At 40.2% G+C, this 23,840-nt stretch overlaps 3 protein-coding genes across 8 annotated transcripts in view; 2 read left to right on the forward strand and 1 right to left on the reverse strand.

The window, feature by feature from the left end:
- Positions 1-5,272, forward strand: LOC133486779 (rho-related GTP-binding protein RhoA-C-like). Of its 2 annotated transcripts, none has more exons than XM_061792425.1 (5): positions 1-155; positions 2,050-2,205; positions 2,692-2,812; positions 2,894-3,024; positions 4,737-5,272. In XM_061792425.1, exons 2-5 carry the CDS (start codon positions 2,050-2,052, stop codon positions 4,908-4,910), a joined length of 582 nt encoding a protein of 193 aa, XP_061648409.1. In that variant the 5' UTR covers positions 1-155; the 3' UTR covers positions 4,911-5,272. The 2 variants fall into 2 exon arrangements, with proteins under 2 accessions (XP_061648409.1, XP_061648400.1); XM_061792416.1 differs by having other exon boundaries at positions 9-160.
- On the reverse strand, positions 3,607-19,689 carry tpk2 (thiamin pyrophosphokinase 2). Of its 2 annotated transcripts, XR_009791121.1 has the most exons (9): positions 19,452-19,689; positions 19,143-19,384; positions 17,216-17,279; positions 17,009-17,139; positions 13,960-14,078; positions 13,631-13,763; positions 13,443-13,539; positions 13,246-13,355; positions 3,607-4,143 (listed from the first exon to the last, which is right to left on the reverse strand). XR_009791121.1 is itself a non-coding variant. In XM_061792389.1 (8 exons), exons 1-8 carry the CDS (start codon positions 19,519-19,521, stop codon positions 13,309-13,311), a joined length of 903 nt encoding a protein of 300 aa, XP_061648373.1. In that variant the 5' UTR covers positions 19,522-19,689; the 3' UTR covers positions 9,904-13,308. The 2 variants fall into 2 exon arrangements, 1 of the variants encoding a protein (XP_061648373.1); XM_061792389.1 differs by lacking the exon at positions 3,607-4,143 and having other exon boundaries at positions 9,904-13,355.
- gmeb2 (glucocorticoid modulatory element binding protein 2) overlaps positions 19,297-23,840 on the forward strand; it is a 22,910-nt gene continuing 18,366 nt past the window's right edge. Inside the window, exons 1-4 of one of the 4 annotated variants that reach the window (XM_061792352.1) lie at positions 19,297-19,522; positions 19,606-19,695; positions 22,424-22,575; positions 22,660-22,742. In XM_061792352.1, coding sequence (XP_061648336.1) covers positions 19,520-19,522; positions 19,606-19,695; positions 22,424-22,575; positions 22,660-22,742 — 328 coding nt within the window. In that variant the 5' untranslated portion in view covers positions 19,297-19,519. Of the gene's footprint in view, positions 19,523-19,605; positions 19,696-19,783; positions 20,145-21,875; positions 21,926-22,423; positions 22,576-22,659; positions 22,743-23,840 lie in introns of those variants that run through there. The other 3 variants (XM_061792359.1, XM_061792367.1, XM_061792376.1) reach the window with 3 other exon arrangements.

Below are 23,840 nucleotides of genomic sequence, written 5' to 3' on the forward strand. Positions count from 1 at the left end.
AAAGCGACTCCAAGCAAAGGGATCACTCCCAGAACGCGTATTGGAGGCGGGGCCGGAATATGACAACGCCGTTTCCCATTGGCTCAAAGTATGCATGGTGATGACGCAGCCATCAAACGCTTGAGGAGCTGATAAACCTCGACAGGAAAACCAAAGTAAGGCGAGTATTTCGAGACAACCGGTCAAGGTGTTTTACGAAACGTTCGGCTGTCTTCTATAATATTATTTATTTATTTTTACTTTGTTGCTCGTGGTGTATATAAGACGTTGCTAGAAAGTACAGAAAATAAACTGTTGCTTGACAAGAGACCTCCTGTCAAAATAAGCTAGCTGTTAGCCGCAAGCTATCAGCTACCTTCTTGTTTGCGACAACTCAGCTCTCACTCTATCAAAAACAAATAGGAGCCATATTAAAACCGCAGTAGTCAAATTACACGTTTTGCTGTATTGAAAATTCGTCTGCGTGGTAGAGCGATAACCCATAGTTGAGTTGGCAATTGGTCGCTGATTCGCTGCAAGTGTAGTTATAAAAAAAAAACGCCAATTTCTCCATGTTAATATCAATTAACCATCAGCATGTGACACCAACATAATTTTAGAGGAAATTCGTGTGTCCAAATACTGTCCCGCTGACTTTTAATCGAAACAAACGATATGAGCATCCTTCCAGTCAAGCAGCAACACAGTTCCTCTGCTTCCTCCACTCCCATACAACATAGCTGCATCATGACTTGGTACTTATGAAACGTAATAACATCATAACTAAAAGATTTTCAGCCTGACTTTCACACGTACAGCGCACACACAAAAAAAAAACCTTGTCTGCTTTCTATTGGCTGTCCTTATGAAAATTAATTTACCCTTTTAGCAAGATGTTCTGGATTTCATTCAATCATACACTACTACCATGCATATTCGCACATCCACTGTTCACAAATTCATCCATCCATCCATCCATTTTCTGAGCCGCTTCTCCTCACTAGGGTCGCGGGCGTGCTGGAGCCTATCCCAGCTGTCATCGGGCAGGAGGCGGGGTACACCCTGAACTGGTTGCCAGCCAATCGCAGGGCACATAGAAACTAACAACCATTCGCACTCACAGTCATGCCTACGGGCAATTTAGAATCTCCAATTAATGCATGTTTTTGGGATGTGGGAGGAAACCGGAGTGCCCGGAGAAAACCCACGCAGGCACGGGGAGAACATGCAAACTCCACACAGGCGGGGACGGGGATTGAACCCCGCACCTCAGAACTGTGAGGCTGATGCTCTAACCAGTCGGCCACCGTGCCGCCTGTTCACAAATTCACTTTTTTTTTTTTTTTAAATGGAACCTATCACCAGCTATTTGCTGGTAAGATCACCTATTTGCGGTTTGTGTGCACTTTCTGAAATAACACAAGATGCTGCCATAACCTTTACTAAAATTTTGAAATGATACATATTGGCTGAGAGACTTTGTATGTCAGGGAGGAGCTAAGTTTAGCCTGGGTTGTTTGTGGAAGTTATGGAGAGTCTTTGTTGCATGTACACACACACTTCTGGTGCATTTTTTTTTTCATAATCAAATAATCTATAAGCAATTGGTTGTTAAGTATAATGTAAGATGTGTTTGTGAAACTATTTGGGAAATCATAGTTTGCAGTATATTTTCAGTTTATAAATAGAATATAGGCAATTACAAAAAATATTTAAGGGATGCATCAATTACTTGTGTTTTTCAATATTAGAGGGCAATGGTTTTGTGTACCTGAATCTGGAAGAGAGAGCATCTAAAGGGAGTGGCAACTTTCTTATAGTCCAGATGTAATGTTTTGAATGTCTTCAGAAAGTAATCCTTGCTTCTACATGTAGTGATTAATATGTGTACACACTGAGGGACATAACAGTCAATCTGGTGCTGCTGTATTGAGGGTTCATAAATAGTACAGTTTGCAGGACAACCGGGCTTTGACAGAAATAGAAGTTATAAGAACGCAAAAAATAATGCCAGTCTGTCTGATGTATTACATGTATTTATCCTAATCCCTATTTGTCTGTTTCCTTCAGATGGCTGCAATCCGAAAGAAACTAGTAATAGTTGGAGATGGTGCATGTGGCAAGACGTGTCTCCTCATCGTGTTCAGCAAGGATCAGTTCCCTGAGGTCTATGTGCCAACAGTGTTTGAAAACTATGTGGCAGATATTGAAGTGGATGGTAAACAGGTAATTCTCACAGGGTTTCCTTAAAGCAATCCTTGATTGAAGAAAAGGGTCGACTTTCTAGTACATGTCAGTATTCACTACTCCGTATATTTATTTCTGACCTGTCACTCTTTTTTTTATAGTAAAAAGGTTACCAAGTAGGTACTATATAGTGTGGGTCAACCTCCTACGTTTGAAAGTGTCCTGTTAAGGAAAGAGTAAAGCATTTCCATATATCTGTACTGAATTATTTGAGCAACATTTACTTGCAACAGCTTTTGGTTGTTTGACTTGCCCCTATGATAAATTAACATATCATGTTGTGATAATTCCAGTGAAATTTGTGATGTGTTTACATTTGTCACAAAATTACAAAATGTATTTGAAATCTAAACCTAATGACCGTCTTTAAAAGTAGCCTGTTAATTCCAGGGTTAACAGTTCAAATGGCAAACTGAATCGCCTTACCATGACATTATTGATTACACTTTTTTAAAACATTTGCAGGTAGAGTTGGCTCTTTGGGACACAGCAGGTCAGGAGGACTATGATCGCCTGCGACCTCTCTCTTATCCAGACACGGACGTCATCCTCATGTGCTTCTCCGTTGATAGTCCTGATAGTTTAGGTGCGATTTCTCCCTTGATATTCTTGTATGTTACTCTCCTCTTGATGTTCAACACAAAGTTTTTATTTGTATACGATGCAGAGAACATCCCTGAGAAGTGGACACCTGAGGTCAAGCACTTTTGTCCCAATGTCCCCATTATTCTGGTGGGAAACAAGAAAGACCTGCGCAATGATGATCTCACACGCAGAGAGTTGGCAAAGATGAAACAGGTGATTGAAAAGGATAATGGTGCTGTATGTGTTGATGTTGTGCAGCAGTTATTCTAATATATTTTACTGTTCTTTGTATTAAACTGTACTTAATGAACCCAAATGCTAAAAGAATAATATTTACGATGCAGTGTCACCTCAAAGGTTGGGTACAACTGACGCTGATTGACTTTCAAAACAGAACTTCCCATTGAGATGCATTATATTTGGAATAATTTGTTCCAGTGCAAAGCATTATTTAATTAGAAACTTTGTAATTAAGAAAATACAATATTTTAAACAATATTTTTAATTCAAATAGATTTTGATCAACAAATTGACATAATGTGAACATGAAGAATTGCAGAATTATTTTTTATCATGATTTCAAACTGAATTTTGAGGTGACAATATTTAGTGCAAGATTCCATTGCATGTACTATATAAAAGCTTCATAACAAACCTTGATCATAAACTTCATTTACATCAGCGGTGGGAAACTAATCTTTGTCACAGGCCACATTGTAGTTAGGGTTTCCCTCGGAGGGCTGCTATGACTGTGAACCCATATAAATGTATGATCGTCTCATATTATTACATATACACAACAAATTGATGGATAACTGTTTTTGAAATCAGAAGCGAGTAAAAACTTGTTCAACTATGTATTATTTAATTTATTTTAAAAGGGGTTTGGTAAATTCTTGCAATATCTCAACATTATTACAAGTGAAGACAATATGCATTTTTCATATTTTAGCAAAAATCAGACACCGCTCATGATTTGCTTTGGCGGGCCACCTAAAATTAGGTGGCGGCTCGTGTCTGGCCTCTGGGCCTTAAGTATGACACTTGTAATCTACATGTACTTAGAGGTTTGAGGCGATCTGGATTTCTTTTTGTGCATCTCTTTCACATCCAGAAGTTGATGTACAACGCTTTGTCTTTGCCACACTTCCTCTGACGGCCGTTGCATGTCCTCCATCTCAGCCATGGTGTACACAGGATCGAATGATTAAATCCATTGCTCACTCCAGTCTGTCAGCCGACACAGTTCAACAGCAGCAGGCAAGGCGCAATAGCAGCTGCAACGTCCCTTCTGGTGTGCAGCTGATGACGAGTTCGCCGAACATGGTGCCCCTGTTACATTGATTAATTATTCAGTTTTATTCTTATTCCATGAATGCAATATTAATCAGAGTACAGGTACTGTGTTTTTACTATTGCTTGCAGATATAATGTATTCTTGCTTTAAAATAACATTTTAACATTATTCTCATAGTACAAACCTTCATAAGCATACATTACCCAGTCCAATATGATGACTCTAAAACACACTTTAAACACTCTTACCTTTATTGACAAATGAGGAATAATAATTGACACATTGTTAATGCAGATTACGACTATCGCTCTTTAACTGTCACACAAGTATTAAATTAAATCAACCACTAATGTATTATAAAATGTTCAAACATAACATTTGATCAAAATGAAAGGAATATGGCCGTCTGCACTTAACACGGTAGCACCGAGTACAAGAAGAGAACATCTTCTGGCCTGTCACTGCTGTACTTTCCGTACCCACTGTAAGTCACAGTTGAACACTTTCACAAGTCAGAGTCGAAAGTGGCACAATGCCACCATCCTCTGAGAACAAGGCCCAAAAACAAATGAGAAGAGAGAACCATGTGTTTTTCAGGTTTTAATCTATTTTGTCATTTGGTTAACAGGAACCTGTGAAGTCAGAGGAAGGGAGGGAAATGGCAAACCGAATCTGTGCCTTTGGGTACTTGGAGTGCTCAGCGAAGACCAAGGACGGTGTGAGGGAGGTGTTTGAAATGGCCACTAGGGCAGCACTGCAGGCCAAGAGACGAGGCAAAAAGAGGATATGTCTTCTGCTATAAAGTACCAGATCACACAGGCAAGAAAGTATAAGGGGAACCAAACGTGGCTGAGCAAAGCCGATCGTTCTGATATGACTGTTTTGTTACCAAAAGGAGCCAATGTTGAAGTGTTGAAAATATCAAACAGGCCAAAGGGGTGACAGTCAATTAATGTAAAAAGGGAGTATATTCATTCAAGTCCAATATTATAACAAGTACAATATATTATTTAGACCAGAATGTATTCTTTTTCATTCCTTGCCAGAGATACAGATTGTTACTACATGCAGACTTGCATTTCTCTTTGATCAACTTTTTGTATTAAATTCTTCTTAATCAACATTTTGTACAACAATTTACCCAAAAATAAATGTTTCAGTTTAGTCAATTGGATTGGACATTGGCTTGTATTAAGGAGAATGGTGTCTGTCATTGACATGGTGACACCTATGGTGGAGTTATTGCTAGCGTCTGTGTGTGGTGAAGAGAGAATTTAAGCACATCATTTAAGAAGTTGGCAATGCTTTTTTTTAATGTTATGTTTTATTCTGTATGCCCATTCATTGGCCTGGCTTCTTTAGCTTGGGACAAAGATGACTTACAAATGCATGTTTACCGCTGACAACTTGTATTACCTGTACTATTACAATGGGTACGGAAAGTATTCAGACCCCCTTAAATGTTTCACTCTTTGTTATATTGCAGCCATTTGCTAAGATCATTTAAGTTATTTCCCCCCCATTAATGTACACACAGCACTCCATATTGACAGAAAAAAAACAGAATTCTTGAAATTTTTGCAGATTTATTAAAAAAGAAAAACTGAAATATCACACAGCCATAAGTATTCAGACCCTTTGCTGTGACACTCATATATTCAACTCAGGTGCTGTCTATTTCTTCTGATCATCCTTGAGATGGTTCTACACCTTCATTGGAGTCCTGCTGTGTTTGATTATACTGATTGGACTTGATTAGGAAAGCCACACAGCTGTCTACATAAGACCTTACAGCTCACAGTGCATATCAGAGCAAATGAGAATCATGAGGTCAAGGAACTGCCTGAAGAGCTCAGAGACAGACTTGTGGCAAGGAACAGATCTGGCCAAGGTTACAAAAAAAATTATGCTGCACTTAGGGTTCCTAAGAGCGCAGTGGCCTCCATAATCCTTAAATGGAAGACGTTTGTGACGACCAGTACCCTTCCTAGAGCTGGCCATCCGGCCAAACTGAGCAATCGGGGGAGAAGAGCTTTGGTGAGAGAGGTAAAGAAGAACCCAAAGATCACTGTGGCTGAGCTCCAGAGATGCAGTCGGGAGATGGGAGAAAGTTCTAGAAAGTCAACCATCACTGCAGCCCTCCACCAGTCGGGGCTTTATGGCAGAGTGGCCCGATGGAAGCCTCTCCTCAGTGTAAGACACATGAAAGCCCACATGGAGTTTGCAAAAAAAAAAAAGATGGTGAGAAATAAGATTCTCTGCTCTGATTATACAAAGATAGAACTTCTTGGCCTTCATTCTAAGCGGTATGTGTGGAGAAAACTAGGCACTGCCAGGCCTGTCCAATACAGTCCCAACAGTGAAGCATGGTGGTGGCAACATAATGCTGTTGTGGTGTTTCTCAGCTGCAGGGACAGGACGACTGGTTGCAATCGAAGGAAAGATGAATGCGTCAAAGTACAGGGATATCCTGGACAAAAACTTTCTCCAGTGCTCAGGACCTCAGATTGGGCCGAAGTTTCACCTTCCAACAAGACAATGACACTAAGCACAAGGCTTGACATGATCAGGATTTTTGGGGCCGATCACCGATCAGCGAGTTTAAAAAAACGATAAACGATCAAGATAGAGCAATGTGTCCATTTACATGACTTGTTCATTTATTGTATATACTGAGTACTGTATCCTTCCATCCATTCATTTTCTGTACCGTTTATCCTCACTAGACAATGACCCTAAGCACACAGTTAAAATAACGAAGGAATGACTTCAGAACAACTCCGTGACTGTTCTTGGATGGCCCAGCCAGAGCCCTAACTTAAACCCAATTGAGCATCTCTGGAGAGACCTGAAAATGGTTGTCCACCAAAGTTCACCATCCAACCTGACAGAACTGGAGAGGATCTGCAAGGAGGAATGGCAGACGATCCCCAAATCTAAGTGTGAAAAACTTGTTGCATGATTCCCAAAAAGACTCATGGTTGTGTTAGCTAGAAAGGGAGCTTCTCCTAAATACTGAGCAAAGGGTCTGAATACTTATGGCTGTGTGATATTTCAATTTTTCTTTTTTAATCTGAAAAAAATATTTGTTTTCTGTCAATATGGGGTGCTGTGTGTACATCAATGAGGAAAAAATTTACTTAAATGATTTTAGCAAATGGCTGCAATATAACAAAGAGTGAAAAATCTAAGGTTAAGGGGGTCTGAATACTTTCCCTACCCACTGTAAATAGCCTAACGCTAACTTGGTTTTCAACTGCAGGGGGATTTTGGTGGAAAAAAGAATTCTGGCCAGCTGCTCGAAAGTACTTTACAAAGCAGAATGACTGGCCTAACATTGCGATATGATACAATTACTTATTTTGATGAGGACCCCCAAGTACATTTAGAATCAATAACTAGTCGTCTGTTGATCAAAAGGAATTACAAAGCAAAAACACAAACACAAATAGTTTAATTGTAACCAGCAACTGTATGTCAATTAGTTATGATCATTTAATTCCGATCTTTGCTCTGTATGAAATCACCTGCAGCATCAGCAGATACCATTGTATGTGTTCAAGTGCCTTGACAGGTTTGGATCAACTTTTGTCATCAATGTATTACGACTACTTATATACATACAAATATATATACAGTGGGCCAAAAAAGTATTTAGTCAGCCGGAAATTCTCCCACATAAAAAGAAGAAAGAGGCCTGTTATTTTCATCATAGGTCTACATCACCTATGAGAGACAAAATGAGAACAAAAATCCAGAAAATCATGTCTGATTTTTAAATAATTTATTAGCAAGTTATTGTGGAAGAAAACAAGCAAGATTTCTGGCTCTCACAGAGCGGTAACTTCTTCTTTAAGAGGGTCCTCTGTCCTGTAAGGGCACTGAAGATGAAAGGTGGCTAAGTCTTTCAGCATGACAATGATCCCAAACACACCGCCCGGGCAACGAAGGAGTGGCTTCATAAGAAGCATTTCAAAGTCCTGGAGTGGCTTAGCCATTCCCCAGATCTCAAACCCACAGAAAATCTTTGGAGGGAGTTCAAAGTCTGTGTTGCCCAACGACAGCCCCAAAACATCACTGCTCTTGAGGAGATCTGCATGGAGGAATGGGCCAAAATACAGCTCTCTGCAGGTCATTCATTAGGTCCCCCCCCCGTGTAGTTCTGGGATGTTATCTCACCGTTCTTGTGATCATTTTGTCCCCACGGGGTGAGATCTTGCGTGGAGCCCCAGTTCGAGGGAGATTATCAGTGGTTTTGTATGTCTTCCATTTTCTAATAATTGCTCCCACATTGATTTCTTCATACCAAGCTGCTTAGCTATTGCAGATTCAGTCTTCTCCCAGCCTGGTGCAGGTCTACAATTTTGTTTCTGGTGTCCTTTGACAACTCTTTGGTCTTGGCCATGGTGACTGTTTGAGGTTGTGCACAGGTGTCTTTCAACGAGTTCAAACAGGTGCCATTAATACAGGTAAGGAGTGGAGGACAGCGGAGTCTCTTAAAGAAGTTACAGGTCTGAGAGAGCCAGAAATCTTGCTTGTTTGTAGGTGACCAAATACTTATTTTCCACCATAATTTGCTAATAAATTCTTAAAAAAAAAAAAAATTTCTGGAATGTTTTTTCTTTCTAATTTTGTTTCTCATATGTAAGGTATACCTTTTGATGAAAATTACAGGCCTCTCATCTTTTTAAGTGGGAGAACTTACACAATTGGTGGCTGACTAAATACTTTTTTTCCCCACTGTGTGCGCACACACACACACATACATGTATGGGGAAGACTGCTGACTTGATGGTTGTGCAGAAAAGCATCATTGACACGCTCCATAAGGAGAAAAGGTCTCAAAAAGTAATTGCAAAAGAAGCTGGATGCTCACAAAGTACATTAACAGAGTCTTCAGAGGAAGGGGAAAAGCTGCAGAAGTGACTGGGATAACCGCAGCCTTGAGAGGATTATCAAGCAATGGCGATTCAGAAATCTGGGGGAGCTTCACAAAGAGTGGACTGAGGCTGGTGTCAGTGCATCAAGAACCACCACATACAGACGTCTGCATGACATGGGCTACATCTGTAGAATTCAATGTGTCAATCCACTCCTGAACCAAAAACATCACCACAAGTGTCTGTGCTGGGCTAAGGAGAAAAAGTACTGGTCTGTTGCCCAGTGGTCCCAAGTCCTCTTTTCAGATGAAAGTAAATTTTGCATTTCATTTGAAAATCAAGGTCCCAGAGTCTGGAGGAAAACTGGAGAAGTCAAAAGTCAAGCTGTTTAAAGTATAGTGGGAAGTTTTCACAGTCAGTAATGGTTTGGGGAGCCGTGTCATTTGCTGGTGTGGGTCCATTGTCTTTTATCAAGTCCACAGTCAACACAGCTGTCCACCAGGAAATTTTAGAGCACTTCATGCTTCCTGCTGCCGACGAGCTTTTTGGAGACAATGATTTTATTTTCCTGCAGAATTTGGCACCTGCCCACAAAGCCAAAACTACTAATACCTTGTTTAACTCATTCACTGCCAGCCCTCCCAGTTAACATGGATATTTGACTTTAGAAGTTAATAGCCATGGAATAACTGCACTTGATTGGCCAGCAAACTTGCCTGACTTGAACCCCATTGAAAATTGATTGGGTATTGTCAAGAGAAAGATGAGGGAACAGAAACCCCGAAATGCTGACGATCTGAAGGCCAATTCAAAGCAACTTGGGCTACAACAACACCTGAACTGTGCCAAAGGCTGATCACCTCAAAGCCACACTGCCTTGATCCTGTAATTAATGCAAAAGGAGGCCCTAAAAAGTACTGAGGGTATATTACTTTAATGAACTTTTAAGAAGGCCAACATTTCTGTGTTTTAGATCCTTTTTTTGTTGGTAACATGAAATATTCACATTTTGTGAAATACTTTCTGCCATGATCATCAAAATTTAAACAAATAAAGGCTTGAAATATTTCACTCTGTGTGGTGAACTAATATACAAGTTTCACTTTTGGAAAAAAATTGAAAGAAATTCACTTTCAGCAGCACTGTGGACGACTGGTTAGAGCATCTGTCTCACAGTTCTGAGGACCGGGGTTCAATCCCCGGCCCCCGCCTGTGTGGAGTTTGCATGTTCTCCCCATGCCTGTGTGGGTTTTCTCCAGGCACTCCGGTTTCCTCCCACATCCCAAAAACATGCATAAATTGGAGACTCTAAATTGCCTGTAGGTGTGAATGTGAGTGCGAATGGTTGTTTGTTTGTATGTGCCCTGCGATTGGCTGGCAACCAGTTCAGGGTGTACCCCGCCTCCTGCCCGATGATGGCTGGGATAGGCTCCAGCACGCCCGCGACCCGAGTGAGTTTTGTGTAATAATGTGAAATGACACAGGGAAAGGCTGGCACGGTGGACGACTTGTTAGCACATCTGCCTCACAGTTCTGGGGACTGGGGTTCAAATCCCAGCCCCGACTGTGTGGAGTTTGCATGTTCTCCCCGTGCCTGGGTGGGTTTTCTCCAGGCACTCCGGTTTCCTCCCACATCCCAAAAACATGCATGCTAGGTTGATTGACAACTCTAAATTGCCCGTAGGTGTGAATGTGAGTGCGAATGGTTGTTTGTTTGTATATGCCCTGCGATTGGCTGGCAACCAGTTCAGGGTGTACCCCGCCTCCTGCCCGATGATGCGCAATTATTTTTTTTACTTCACCTCTAAAAGATTTTAACAATTTAAAAAAGCGTACAAGTTAGGTCACATTAATGGTGGAAAATGTTTTGAAATTATTTATATGTTGGTCTCTTTTTAGATCACAAAACCCTGTCTTTTGAACAAGGGTGTTTAAACTTTTTATATCCATTGTACTTGTCACACAACTGTGCTGAGAATCTCTAATTGCGATACTTGGTTCCGTTACACCTTGAAATGGAAACAGTTTAAGGGTAAATGTAACTAATACAGCACAAATGTTCAATCTAAAGTTCAGAAAATTAGCTTCACTATACTTATACTGTACTGTGCTTACTTGAGGTTCTTTTAATTTAGGTTGGTTGAAGCTGGTTGTGATGTTTATCTAAATGGCCGGCCTTAAACCACTGCCAAGAGAACAGCAACTGTAAACGTGACTAACTATAGATGAGGGAACTAATTCTAGCCTTTATTTCCCATTTCCCCCAATTAGCTACATCAACATTTACGTGCAAAAGTAAACAGTCAATACAACATTATTTTATTCCCATACGTTTGTCTCTTCATGTAATCAGTTTTCCGCTTCATATTGTGGTATATTAATTTAAACATGGTGTGATATCTACTTGCTTGCATTGTATTCAGTATAAATAGAGCTCTGTGTGAAAAAACTAACAAAAACAAATTACAAAATTTCGAGGATAAACATTGGTGATTGGGATATTTGCTTGAGGGATGTGCTATTCATACTATCCAACCATCCATTTTGTTTACCAGTTATCCTCACTGGAGTCGCTGGCTGCAGGAGCCTATCCCAGCTATCTTCGGGCGGGAGGCGGGCTACACCCTGAACCGGTCGTCAGCCAATCGCAGGGCACATAGAAACAAACAACCATTCACACTCACATTCACACCTACGGGCAATTTAGAGTCCTTTATCAACATACCACGCATGTTTTTGGGATGTGGGAGGAAACCGGAGTGCTTGTAGAAAACCCACCCAGGCACAGGGAGAACATGCAAACTCCACACAGGCGGGGCCGGGATTTGAACCCCGCTCCCCAGAACTGTGAGGCATATGTGCTAACCAGTCGGCCACCGTGCCGGCCTACTAGTATTCATTAAAAAATACAGCCCTGTTGTGAATACTTTATCAGTGAGATAAAATTGTTTACAGTCCGTCAAATCATGTCTTACGATGTTAAGTGTGGCAAGAGGGCGTTCAGCAAATGTAGATGTCCACTTGCCTAACTTCATAGAGTTCACAAGAGTATCTCATTGTTTTAAATAAACAATACACAAAACAAAAAACGTTTTGAAAAAGTTCTGAAATGTAAGCTATATGTAACCTGTGGCGCCCCACTAAGCTCAAATTCTGCATTACAACAAAAGAACACAGCCATCGCTTCAATATGACGTAGACAATGCACGTAATGCCCCTTATATGTTATTCTACAAAATTTTTATTTATGTTTTGAAGGACATTTCATTTCCGTGCCGTCATTTGGAGTGGAGTGGGCCAGCGCAGAAAATGAATGCATTTACTAAATATAAAAAATAAGATGCTGATAAATACAGCAAGATGTTAGAGGAGCTGAATAGTTTAATCAGCATTGTGTCATCTCCTCTAGTCGTGGCTTTGGTGAAAATGACTTTTTTCAAACAAAAATTGTTGTGGATTATATCTTTAAAATAATAGGTAAACTGTCATGTCATCCATTATTTCCATCTATAATTGTTTTCAGTGCTCCTTTAAAGACAATATTTTACCACTCTGATAAAACTGCCGCTATGATACAGCTATGCTTATTTCTTCTTGGGCTGCATTTGGGCATCACCATTAACTTATGCTCATTTCTGTTAAAGATTTAGGAACAACAGTCCTGGACAGTTTGTCACTGTCTGAGGCTTAGTAAGATAAATTCACATCATTTTTTTGGTGGAGGGAAAAGAAAAAATAAATAAATAAGGCAAGCAGACATTTGACCATGTAAATTTGACAGAGCCAAGCTGGTCTCAAAATGGCAACCGTGTTGTCCCAAAACATCCAGTCTCCTGTATATAATCAGAAGAATCCAGTTGTAATGCAACCAGCTTTGTCCCACCTATCTTTGGGCGAGAGGCACGGTATACCCTGAACTGGTTGCCAGCCAATTGCAGGGCACAAATAAAAAAACTACCATTCACACTCACACCTATGGGCAATTTAGAATCTTCAATCAACCTACCATGCATGTTTTTCGGATGTGGGAGTAAACCTCGAGATAACCCACGCAGGCACGGCGAGAACATGCAAAGTCCACACAGGGCCGGGATTTGAACCCCGGTCCTCAGAACTGTGAGACAGATAAAAGACAATTGAACATAGTTTAAAAAAATGTAAAACAATAGCAAAGTGAAAAACAAGACACTAAAACAGAGACATTACCATATTGACACAACTTGGTAGACATATTTTAGTGAGTAAGAAGAAACAAACCAGTTAGAAATAGCCTGCTGATTACAAATGCTGTCCACCTGAAATAATGGATTAAAAGTAACTCTATAATGCTTGATGGAGCCCGGACACAAACTCCTGGTAAAAGGGTTCTGAGAAGACAAGAACCACATGGAGATTTCAATTGAGCAGGTCAGCAGATTGGATCTGTATATAACACATTCAAGAATGTGACTAACCTCTGTCAGGCTCAATAAAAGAATGTCTAATGAGAAAGTCCAAGACCACCATAGCACAGTTAGGTTTGAAATCTTCAGTGGCCAGTAGTTCCTTCACCTGAAGCAAAGACACATTCAAAAGAAAATATATCATCTTTATATCCTGGATCTTTTAGGGTTGCCCTTTAGAACATGGTTCATTCTCTCACCTTTTCAATAGGCAGAAGGTAGAATTCCTGCACTTCTCCATCCCCTACTCTGGGCTTGAAGGCAGGAGGAAGTTCCAAATCAAAGATAAACTGACTTTCTGAAAACACCCCCTCTCCGTCTTCATAGGTGTAGCTAGGGAACAATTTCTCAAACAGTCAGTGCTGCTCATGTACCTTCAATATCAAGTACAGTATGTCGTTTCTAGGCCAAACATACCATATGTCATAACACTGTTCAATATTAAGGTCACACTGTTTTTTTTTTCCATTTTCTGAAATTAAGCAATTTACAGTGATATTTTGACGTGCTGAAAAGGGTCTAAACGTACCTTACTGTGGATACAGGGTGGGCCTTATCTGCAAGTGCTTCTGGGATGCATGCCTCTTCCTGACATTCTTTTACTAGCGTGTGCTTGATGCTCACACCAGCAGCCAGACCACCTGCTGCCTTCAAAGACAAAAGGCCGATCTACTGAATCCCTCAACCAGCCATTGTATAAATCACTGTTTACAAAAGTATTTTTTTTAAACAGCAGTCATTTTGGCATAGGAAAACAGAAAATAGGTGTTTTAAAGAGGCTTACAACGTTACCTTGCACATTTTTTAAAATTAATTTTAGTTTTGCATTATTTGTGTGTATTTTTAAGATAATAGTTAACTTGTGCAGTGCAATGAATGGTTGCGAAGTGCATTTCACTTACATTCTTGTTTCTCCGGACATGTCCTCTGATAAGGAATAAAATTGTCTAGGTTTTCATGACCTCAGTCGACGTGGATTTATTACACTCTGCCTCTTGTACTGTCTTTGACTATATAGTCTCTCTACAGTCATTGGTTGAGCTACGTGTCAACCACACTCACAAAAGTAGCCACTGGTTAAGTCACTCGTTGTAGTGGGATTTCTGTAATGGAGAAATATTTTTTGGGAGAAATTTGTCTTTCATTGGCTGTTTTTAGGAGCAAAGCAAAAAGGTTTGGCCTTTGTCCTGATCATATTACTGTCCAAACTCACTGTCTTTTCCCTGCAATCAGCAATCCACAATGCCAATGCAGCTTCCATTTTCACAATTCTCTTATTACGCAGAGTTACCACACGTTTCCCTTCCTTATTGAAGGTTATTGAAGCAGTTTTGCGGATGTCTGCTTCCTCTTTCTTGATGTACCGCACTCTAGATTCATTCACGCCATAATGGCGTGCCACAGATGCATAACTTCTGCCCTCTTTGATCATATCTAAAAGTTTCACCTTTTCGCTGATGGTCATTATTTTCTTCCTCTTGGGCGCCCCGGAGGAAGCTTTCGCAGGGGCACAGTGCTTAGGTGGCATTGTAAGGGCTTAACTAATAAAAAAAAGTTACTTAGACAGTCACTGGCGCGAAGATGGACAAAAATTCACTTTTAGGTGGAAAGTTTAGTCTAATTCAATTACCATAGAAGTCTGGCGTATCATCTCAGAGCAAAACACCCTACTATTGTTACCTCCACAAGACCTTGCCAATCTACATTGCTGGAGTGTGGTGCACATGGGTGGATAACTAAACCTGTGAGTGAGAAGGTAACCTATTATTTTGTTATGTGGATAGCAAAGAAAAAAAACTGCTGCCCAAATAAAGTTGAAGATGACAGACTGAGAGAGATTATTTGAGCCGCATCCAGAGATACCTATCATAATCCACCCTCGAGAGGAACCATAGTGTCAAGAATACATGCTTTGTATGACGACAAGAGGGCAAGGCGGAGGTACATGCTTGAGGAAGCAGTGGACATCATTCTCACAGGTGGACACTTAACTTCTGTGAACAATGATACAGTTACTACTTGGGGTATACAGCATATTTTATTGACAAAGATTAGATTCTGCAGTAATTTATTCTTACGGTGAGTAAAACAGATGAGCGACACTACGCTGAGGTATGCGCTGACCATTTTGTTGCCAACGAATGGGAAATAAATCATGATTATTCAACATTACTTGAAGAAAATTGTGTGATTATTATTTTTTAAATCTAGTAAGAGCATTAATTTTTTACAATAGTGCTATTTTTCTTTTTAAAAATATTTTGGAGTTGAAACAGATTAATGGCATGCCATTTAATTTTAAAGGAGAATATTGAATAAATAAGACTTATGAGCTTTGGTCACGGAACAAATTCAACTCGTAAATTCTAAGTACCACTCTAATACAATTTCCATTATTACACACTGTTACATGTTACAGTTTTTAAGGGCCCAACATTGAATTGAAAGAATCTGGAATATTTGACCAAAATGTTTGTTTCAGAGAAGAAGTTGTTAGACCATTGATATGTCAGTCTGTATACATATTTCTAGTATAGACATACATTTTGACTAATTATGGTCTAGAAGAGTGATTTCCAACCTTTATGGAGCCAAGGCACATATTTTACAATTGAAAAATCTCACAGCACACCAACAAACAAAAATGTCACAAAAAGTGGATACATTAGTTACTGTAAATACGGTACTTCCTCCCATCTAATAGAAGACCATTTATTTGTTCTGTCAACAGAACAAATAAATTGCTTGAAAAAAAAAATTTTCAAGCAATTATGTAAAATTTTATAATTTCGTGCGCTCACGGCACACTAATGTGCCCCGCCACACTGGTTGAGAATCATCCATCCATGCATCCATTTTCTGAGCCGCTTCTCCACACTAGGGTCGCGGGTGTGCTGGAGCCTATCCCAGCTATCATCGGGCAGGAGTCGCGTACACCCTGAACTGGTTGCCAGCCAATCGCAGGGCACATACAAGCAAACAACCATTCCCACTCACATTCACACCTACGGGCAATTTAGAGTTTCCAATTCATGCATGTTTTTGGGATGTGGGAGGAAACCGGAGTGCCTGGAGAAAACCCACGCAGGCACGGGGAGAACATGCAAACTCCACACAGGCGGGACCGGGGATTGAACCCCACTCTTCAGAACTGTGAGGCTGACGCTCTAACCAGTCGGCCACCGTGCCGCGGTTGAGAATCACTGTTCTAGAAATTCAGTGTGTTGGTATGGTGCGATAGTGACGTGTGCCTCACAGCCGAGAGGTCCCAGCTCAGGCCCTCCTGAGTGGAGTTTGCATGTTCTCCCTGTGCTCTAAATTGCCCATAGGTATGAGTGTAAATAGTTCTGTCTATATGTGACCTGCAATTGGCTGGTGACAAGTCCAGGATGGGCTCACAGCCAAAGTAAGCTGGGATAGGCTCTTGCTCACCCGAGGCATTGATGAGGACAAACGCCAAAGAGAATGGATGAATGAATTCATTTTTATAAGTAGTGAATGGGTGAATTTTTATATGTCGTGAATTGTAAACCAAGTATGTTCATTTGGGCTAAATGTTGTGATCTGTTTGTGCTCACCATGTTGTCTAGTAGTCCAGGATAGGTCTGCTTGGTAGGGGAGCGCCGCGCTAGCCACATGAAGACTTCGCCACTGTTACTAACAGTGTAACCATTAATATGGACTCCATAGCGCTTCACCCCAAAAAGGCCTGTTGAACAAATGAAAAACATGAAATGAGCATTAGACGGGACACACGCAGTGATGCAACTGCATGGGTGACTTACTGGTAGCTGCTCTTTCCATCCACATCACTGGAGGGTCTGAGAATTTGTCCATCACATTGTACCTCTGAGAGAAGAGAATATATCAACCAACCAAGTTCTTTTTTTTTTTTCGTGTGCTGATGGGTACTGATAGATTCCGACCTGACTTTCAACAGTCATATCAAAACAATTACTAAAACTGTCTTCTACCATCTGAAGAACATATCCATAGTGAAGGCTTGTATGTGCCAAGCAGACAAGGAGAAGCTCATCCATGCTTTTATCTCAAGTAGACTTGATTATTGTAATGGTCTTCTGATTGGACTCCCCCAAAAGAGCATTAAACAGCTGCAGCTCATTCAGAATGCTGCAGCTCAGGTTCTGACCAGAACAAAGAGGTCAGAGCCAGAGGTGGGTAGTAACACACTACAGTTACTGCGTTACTCAAGTAAGATTTTCGATAAACTGTACTTGTCAGAGTACTTTAAATGCACTGTACTTTTTACTTTTACTTATTTAAGTGAAGAAGGATCGATACTTTTACTTCGTTACAATGATCGACATGCCGTTCATGACTTTTATTTCTCCATTCTTGCGTGTGCAGGTCTATTATACTCCAGCTTCGACTTCTGCATAGGCCGCCTGTTGCGCCAATCCAAGTCATTTGACTCCAATTCACCAATCACCAATCGCACGTAGCCTTTGCGAGCCAATCAAGATGAGTCATTGGGAACTGCCACGCAAGTGTGTTTACTTTACAGACTCAAAAAAACAACAGCTTTTTCATGCAGCTGTTAAACTGTGACTGCCCAAACTAGGATATTTCAGCCCACTTCTAACTTGAGAAAACACCTTGCGGTAAGTTGTAGATGTTTCTATTGTTGTTTTGGCAGTGGATATGGCAACATTAGCCCTAACCTATGGTGTTGCACATGCACACACAATCACTAAGTCGAGTCCGCAAACAGCTTCTTCATGAAGTCATTGAAGTGAATAAAGCAAATAATGTTTCTGCAGGGCCCAATGCACGTGTTGCTGGTTTTTGGGCAGTTAAAAATTGAAATGGTGGCAGGTGTGTGTCGACTCCCATATATTATTATTTTTATTTTATTTTATTTGATGTTCTTGCTCCAATTTAAAAAAATAAATAAATCAGAAGTTACTCTTTGATATTTTTTTTCATTGAGTACTTTCTTACTCAAGTAAATATTTGGATGACTGCTTTTTACTTTTACTTGAGTCATATTATTCTAAAGTAACAGTAATGTACTTGAGTACAATATTTGGCTACTCTGCCCACCTCTGGTCAGAGCATATTACTCTAATTCTAAAGTCTACACTGGCCCCCAGTCATCTTTAGAAGAAATTTTAAAGTTCTGCTACTGGTCTATAAATCACTAAATTGTTTAGGTCCTGAATACATGAAAGAAATGCTAATGAAATATATACCCAGTTGAGCTCTGAGATCTAAAGACTTAGGTCAAATAGTGGAGCACAGGGTCCAAAGCAAACATGGTGAAGCAGCATTTAGCTATTATGCTGCACACAAATGGAATAAATTGCCAACAGAAGTGATGTCAGCCCAAGTGTGAATGTTTTTAAGTCCAGGTTAAAAACTCTTCTTTTTTTCCTCATGCTTTTTAGAGCATTTGCACTTTCAAAGGATATTTCTTGCACTGTATGCTGATTTAATTTTTTTCTCTTTGTTTATTTATGTTTATAAGATGTTTTTTTGTTCTTTGTTTTTAAATACCTTTAATCATGTAAAGCTCAGAGTTACCTTGTGTATGAAATGCGCTATATAAATACATTTGCTTTGCTTAAATAAGAAATTGCAATGGCTAATAGACTCTAAATCTAAACCGCTGGAAATAAAGTTCCTTAAGACTCAATACTATGTGCGTTAATGATAGCCGTAATGGCCTACCACTGCTGTATTGTGTCTCACCTCATTTCTCCAGCCTTTTAGGCAGCTCAGTGAAGGATTGCGTCTCAGGTTGGACAGAACAGCGTCCACTGCTTGGGACCTTTTGTCGTACGCGTCCAGGCTGCTACACAGTGAAAGCGCGCCCCCGAGTGGCGGTCTGAACACATCTCCGTAGCTCGCCAGCAGCGAGGCTACGTGTGGCACAATCCAGCCAATTTTGATTCCATCAACCTCAAAACGAAGACAATTGGCACGACAAGAACCTACGGACGACATTTTGTCAGTGAGTCAAAATGGCCGAGTTAACACAACATAACGTCAAGCATTTACCTGGCAAATAAAAGTTATTCATTCGGTGGAGGAGCTGGAGTACTTTATCTGACCAGAGAGCGTTAGCCATGGTAAGCTACAAGTATGCTCATGTGCTACACTCTACTACAGCTACTGCGGTTAAAGTAACAACTTGAAATAATATGTGTCATAGGCTTCCTTGTGTCATCTTCTTCTGTGTGGTTTAACAGCGGTTGCAAACGGTTGGCTATCATCGCATTTGCGCCACCCATTGATCTGGAATGTAAGTAATAGAGGTCAGCGTTTAATCCCCCCCAATGTAAAATATGTTAGCAATGCAAGCACCGCAAGAAATGTCAATATTTTTTATGCATAGGCGCCAAAGTGCAATCCTGCATTTCAAATACCAAGGAAATTCAAGCATATAATTTGACAGTAGGTGGCGATAGTCAGCTATAATGTTAGGTTTTGAATTTCCATTAATGTCGTGAAGAAGGAGCGTCATCTGCGCACTGGTAATTGACATTTAGGAAGTCGCAGGAAGATGGAACTTTGTATTTCAAGCATAGTCAAAGTATTTAGCGACTTTATCATGTTAGATGGAAATCAGCTCACTGCACTCACGTGTTGTTTCTCCGCCATAACTAAATAAACAGTAAAGTTTGTAGCGACCATTGTGCTACCGTTAGCAACCGCGCAGCGAGGGATCTGCTAACATCAGTGATACACAAGGTAAGATATATTTAAGGTAACACAACTTAATGGTAATTCATTTTAGCTGCCCTACACCTCTGCCTGATAATGATGGCTACGGCAGTTATTTTGAGTGTACTGAATCACTAGAATCAATTAAAAAAAAATTCGTTCAGCTCTTTTTCACAGAATCATTCAAGTGCTTCCTCATTCAGTTCATAATTCAGCCCCGAGGTTCACGTTCACCGAAGGACGATGTGTTGTTGTTGTCACGTATTGTAAATTAGGAAAGGCGGGGAGATAAAAAAACAACAACAACAAGTTAAGTTATCACCTACCTATCTATCTCTGTCTCAGCAAGCTCTCGAACACCCGGTTTAGGTCGTGACCGCGTCCCCGCTACATCCACACAGTCTCCCGCCGGCCGGCGAGACTTGTCTGCATACCACCGCGGTGGACAGTGTCGCTGACACCAGCGCCCGTGTTTACCGGGATTGACATCTGACGCGTCTGAGAGTCTTGAGAAGCGATGTAATAAATTTAATTTATCATTATTATTATTATTATTGTTGTTGTTGAGGGTAAACGGACCGAAAAATGAATGGAGGGATTATTATTAAACAGAAATCTTTAATAATCGCATGAGAGACAGGGAATGATATGTGTGTGTACATACAGACCCTTTCCCAAAAAATCCAACAATATGGAACAGTTTATTTCCATAATTCCATTCAAAAAGTAAAACTTTTATAGGTTATAGATTCAGGGCCCACAATTTAAACAATTTCAAGTATTTATTTGTTTAATTTTTACATAATTTGGGTTTCCAGCTCATAAAATCCACGAAATTAGGAATTCCAAAAATTAGAATACTGTGAAGAAATCACCATTTACTTCTCAGTTTTTGGAGAACAAAAAGAAAAATTAGGGTCACATTAAATCAACATACAGTGTTCCCTAATTTTTCGCGGTTAATGGGGACCAGAACCCCCCGTGAAAGGTGAAAAACCGCAAAGTAGGATTTGTCCCCCCCCCCCAGGAATTTTTGTGGATGTGTACGTGGGTACCAGAGTGTTTATAATATGTAAACAGTATTTATACTTTACATATTTGAAACAAAGATTACAACTGTACACGTATTTACTTAAATCTTTAATTATAAAACCTTATACAGTAATGAACATTTATTATACATTAACATTAACATTCATTAACATTGCCTCAAAATTGGATGTTTGCTTCCTCTTTCTTGATGTACCGCACTGTAGATTCATTCACGCCATAATGGCGAGCCACAGATTCATAACTTCTGCCCTCTTTGATCAATTCTAAAAGTTTCCCTTTTTCGCTGATGGTCATCATCTTCCACTTGGGCGCCCCGGAGGAAGCTTTCGCAGCGGCACAGCGCTTAGGTGGCATTGTAAGGGCTTGCTTAACTAATCAAAAAAATTATCGCTGAAACAAAAAAAGTTATTGTGAACACAACAGCGTGGATGAGACTGGCGAGACACAACAAGGGAAGATGCTGGGTGAGGCTGTGATGATGTGCAGCCAATCAGCTCAAGGGATAAATCCACTCGTGCTCTCATTGGTTGATGTCGCGCCGGGAACCAATCACGCGCCTTGTATGAGTGCCTTTACAGTACATGTTGTTTTCTTTTTCAGGACATTCCAAATTGTAGTATTGGCTATGCCCAATGTTTGTGCAATAGCTCTGATCGATTTTTCCCTCTTCTGTTAGCTTCAAAATGGTTTGCTTTTCTCCCACAGACAGCTCTCTGGTCTTCATGTTTGCTTAACAGCAAATGCATTTTTCACAGGTGAAACCCAAAGCCAAAAACAAGCACTATCTGTTTAAGCAATCAATCTAAAAGGCAACACCTGAACAACTATAGAAACACCCATTAGTCACATGTTCCAATGCTTTTGCTCACTTGAAAAGTGGGTGTGTTCAAACAAACGGTGGTCTGTCGTAACTTGTTTAACACATCTAGATGTAAATACCATGAAATAAAAGCTAGAATTCTGAACTTTCTCATATTCATCTTTTCATCTGAAACCCAAATGTCTTTAGTATACAACAAAAACAATTAATTTGTTTTTGTTGTATACTTAATGTTTGTAATTGAGCTTGCCGTTACAATACTACACTGTTATACTACTAAATAAAATATAAAAACAAGCCAAACACAAACATACCCACTGGTGCTACAGTAGCTCGGGAACTAAAAATGTTTCTTAAACAATTGTATGCAACTCTAATCTCAAATATGTCTATCTGCCTATCCATCTTTTTCTGTAATTACTTCATCCTTAAGTTGTCCAGCATGGCCTCAGCTGAGGTGAAAATGCAGGAAATGAGTGAGGTCGTGATTGTCACAATGTCTGAGGAAGCTGTCGAAGGCCTCTCCTCTGTGGTGGAGGAGGAGAAAGCAGTGCTGATGGCCGCACAGCTCAGCCACGAGCCAGGGTTTGTACCAACACAAAGAAAAACCATCACCAGCAATGTTGGATCCTGTTGCGCCTTTTTGTTTAATTTATTTTGTCTTTCCAGGGAACAGATCCTCACAGTCACCCAAGTGGAAACTGATGACATGAGTAAAACAACTTCCTTGTGCAATGAAGAAGCAGTCATTGGTAAAGTAACTTGCATTTTCTGTTCAATGTTCTGTACATTTAGCCATCTAGAGCAGCAACACCATTTCTTTTTAGAGAGTTTGTTTTATTATTATTTTGATAGCCAAAGTCATATTCAACCCTCAAATTTACTGGTAAACGAACGAATGATGTAAACGGAACAAATTAAATCCTTGAACCAAAGTTCCACTGTATTTCTTGTGGTTGTGTCGTGGGGCATTTTGGTTAGTAACGCTGATCTGTCACCTCTAATCATTAAATGAATCATCTAAACATTGTCTTAACAATTAGTCTACCACAGCAGTACAAAGTTGGTTTGTTGTTCACAAAGTCAGAATTTTGAAACAACTTGTAACCTTTCAATTTGACCTCTGTTCAAGGTAGTGCTAGGCGATATATTGAGAAGCTTGACTAGATCAATATTTTATTAATGCTTGATTTAAAAAAAAAAAGAAGAAAACAGGGGATCATCGATTTTATTTATATACTTTTCGCTCCTCTGTGAGACTTACGCCAATATGGAGAAGATGCTGGTGACTAGCGAGCCATAAATAGTCCCATAAAAGGGCACGTCTATCATTTGGAAACTACCGTAGTTTGCAAAACGTGTATAAAAGATGTTACGACGAAGACGGGCATATCCGAGTAAAATCACCTGAATATGTATCATCTACAAGAGATCTGCGACTCTGTCCCGCTCCTGTAATGTAAATAAAACAACGCAGCGGAGTGATCATGGTGGGAGTTGAAGTGCTTATGTTTTTGTGTTCACTCCGTGAAAAGGGCGGGAAGATAGTAATTTGCCTTTCCTGGACGAGATAGAAAGTGTTCACGGGGTTTGTTTACATTAGCATTAGCAGCTACTAGTTAGCTCCTGAGCGAGCGGCGATCACGCAAATAGTTTGGCAGTGGGTTGGCTCTCGCTATCTGAGCTAACTGTTCCTGACAGTTGAGTTTGCACAGTGTACAGATATACAAGAATCGGTCTTGTATATCTTTTTTTATTCGCTTTATTTATGTTATTGTATTCATCACTTAACCATTCCTAGTGATTCATCACTTAACCATTCCTAATGGTTAAGTGATGAAAACTTACAA

Source organism: Phyllopteryx taeniolatus, chromosome 1 (assembly GCF_024500385.1).
Source record: "Phyllopteryx taeniolatus isolate TA_2022b chromosome 1, UOR_Ptae_1.2, whole genome shotgun sequence".
In the NCBI taxonomy this organism is placed as follows: Eukaryota; Metazoa; Chordata; class Actinopteri; order Syngnathiformes; family Syngnathidae; genus Phyllopteryx; species Phyllopteryx taeniolatus.

Excerpts from the sequence above, each read along its gene's own strand:
- tpk2 (XM_061792389.1), bottom strand. The coding sequence starts at position 19,521 with ATGGCTAACGCTCTCTGGTCAGATAAAGTACTCCAGCTCCTCCACCGA. Across the intron at positions 19,385-19,451 it reads GAATAACTTTTATTTGCCAG|GTTCTTGTCGTGCCAATTGT; the intron begins GTAAATGCTTGA and ends TGTCGTCCGTAG. Across the intron at positions 13,540-13,630 it reads ACCTTCTGCCTATTGAAAAG|GTGAAGGAACTACTGGCCAC; the intron begins GTGAGAGAATGA and ends TCTTTGCTTCAG.
- LOC133486779 (XM_061792425.1), top strand. The coding sequence starts at position 2,050 with ATGGCTGCAATCCGAAAGAAACTAGTAATAGTTGGAGATGGTGCATGT. Across the intron at positions 2,813-2,893 it reads TGATAGTCCTGATAGTTTAG|AGAACATCCCTGAGAAGTGG; the intron begins GTGCGATTTCTC and ends TATACGATGCAG. Across the intron at positions 3,025-4,736 it reads AGTTGGCAAAGATGAAACAG|GAACCTGTGAAGTCAGAGGA; the intron begins GTGATTGAAAAG and ends TTTGGTTAACAG.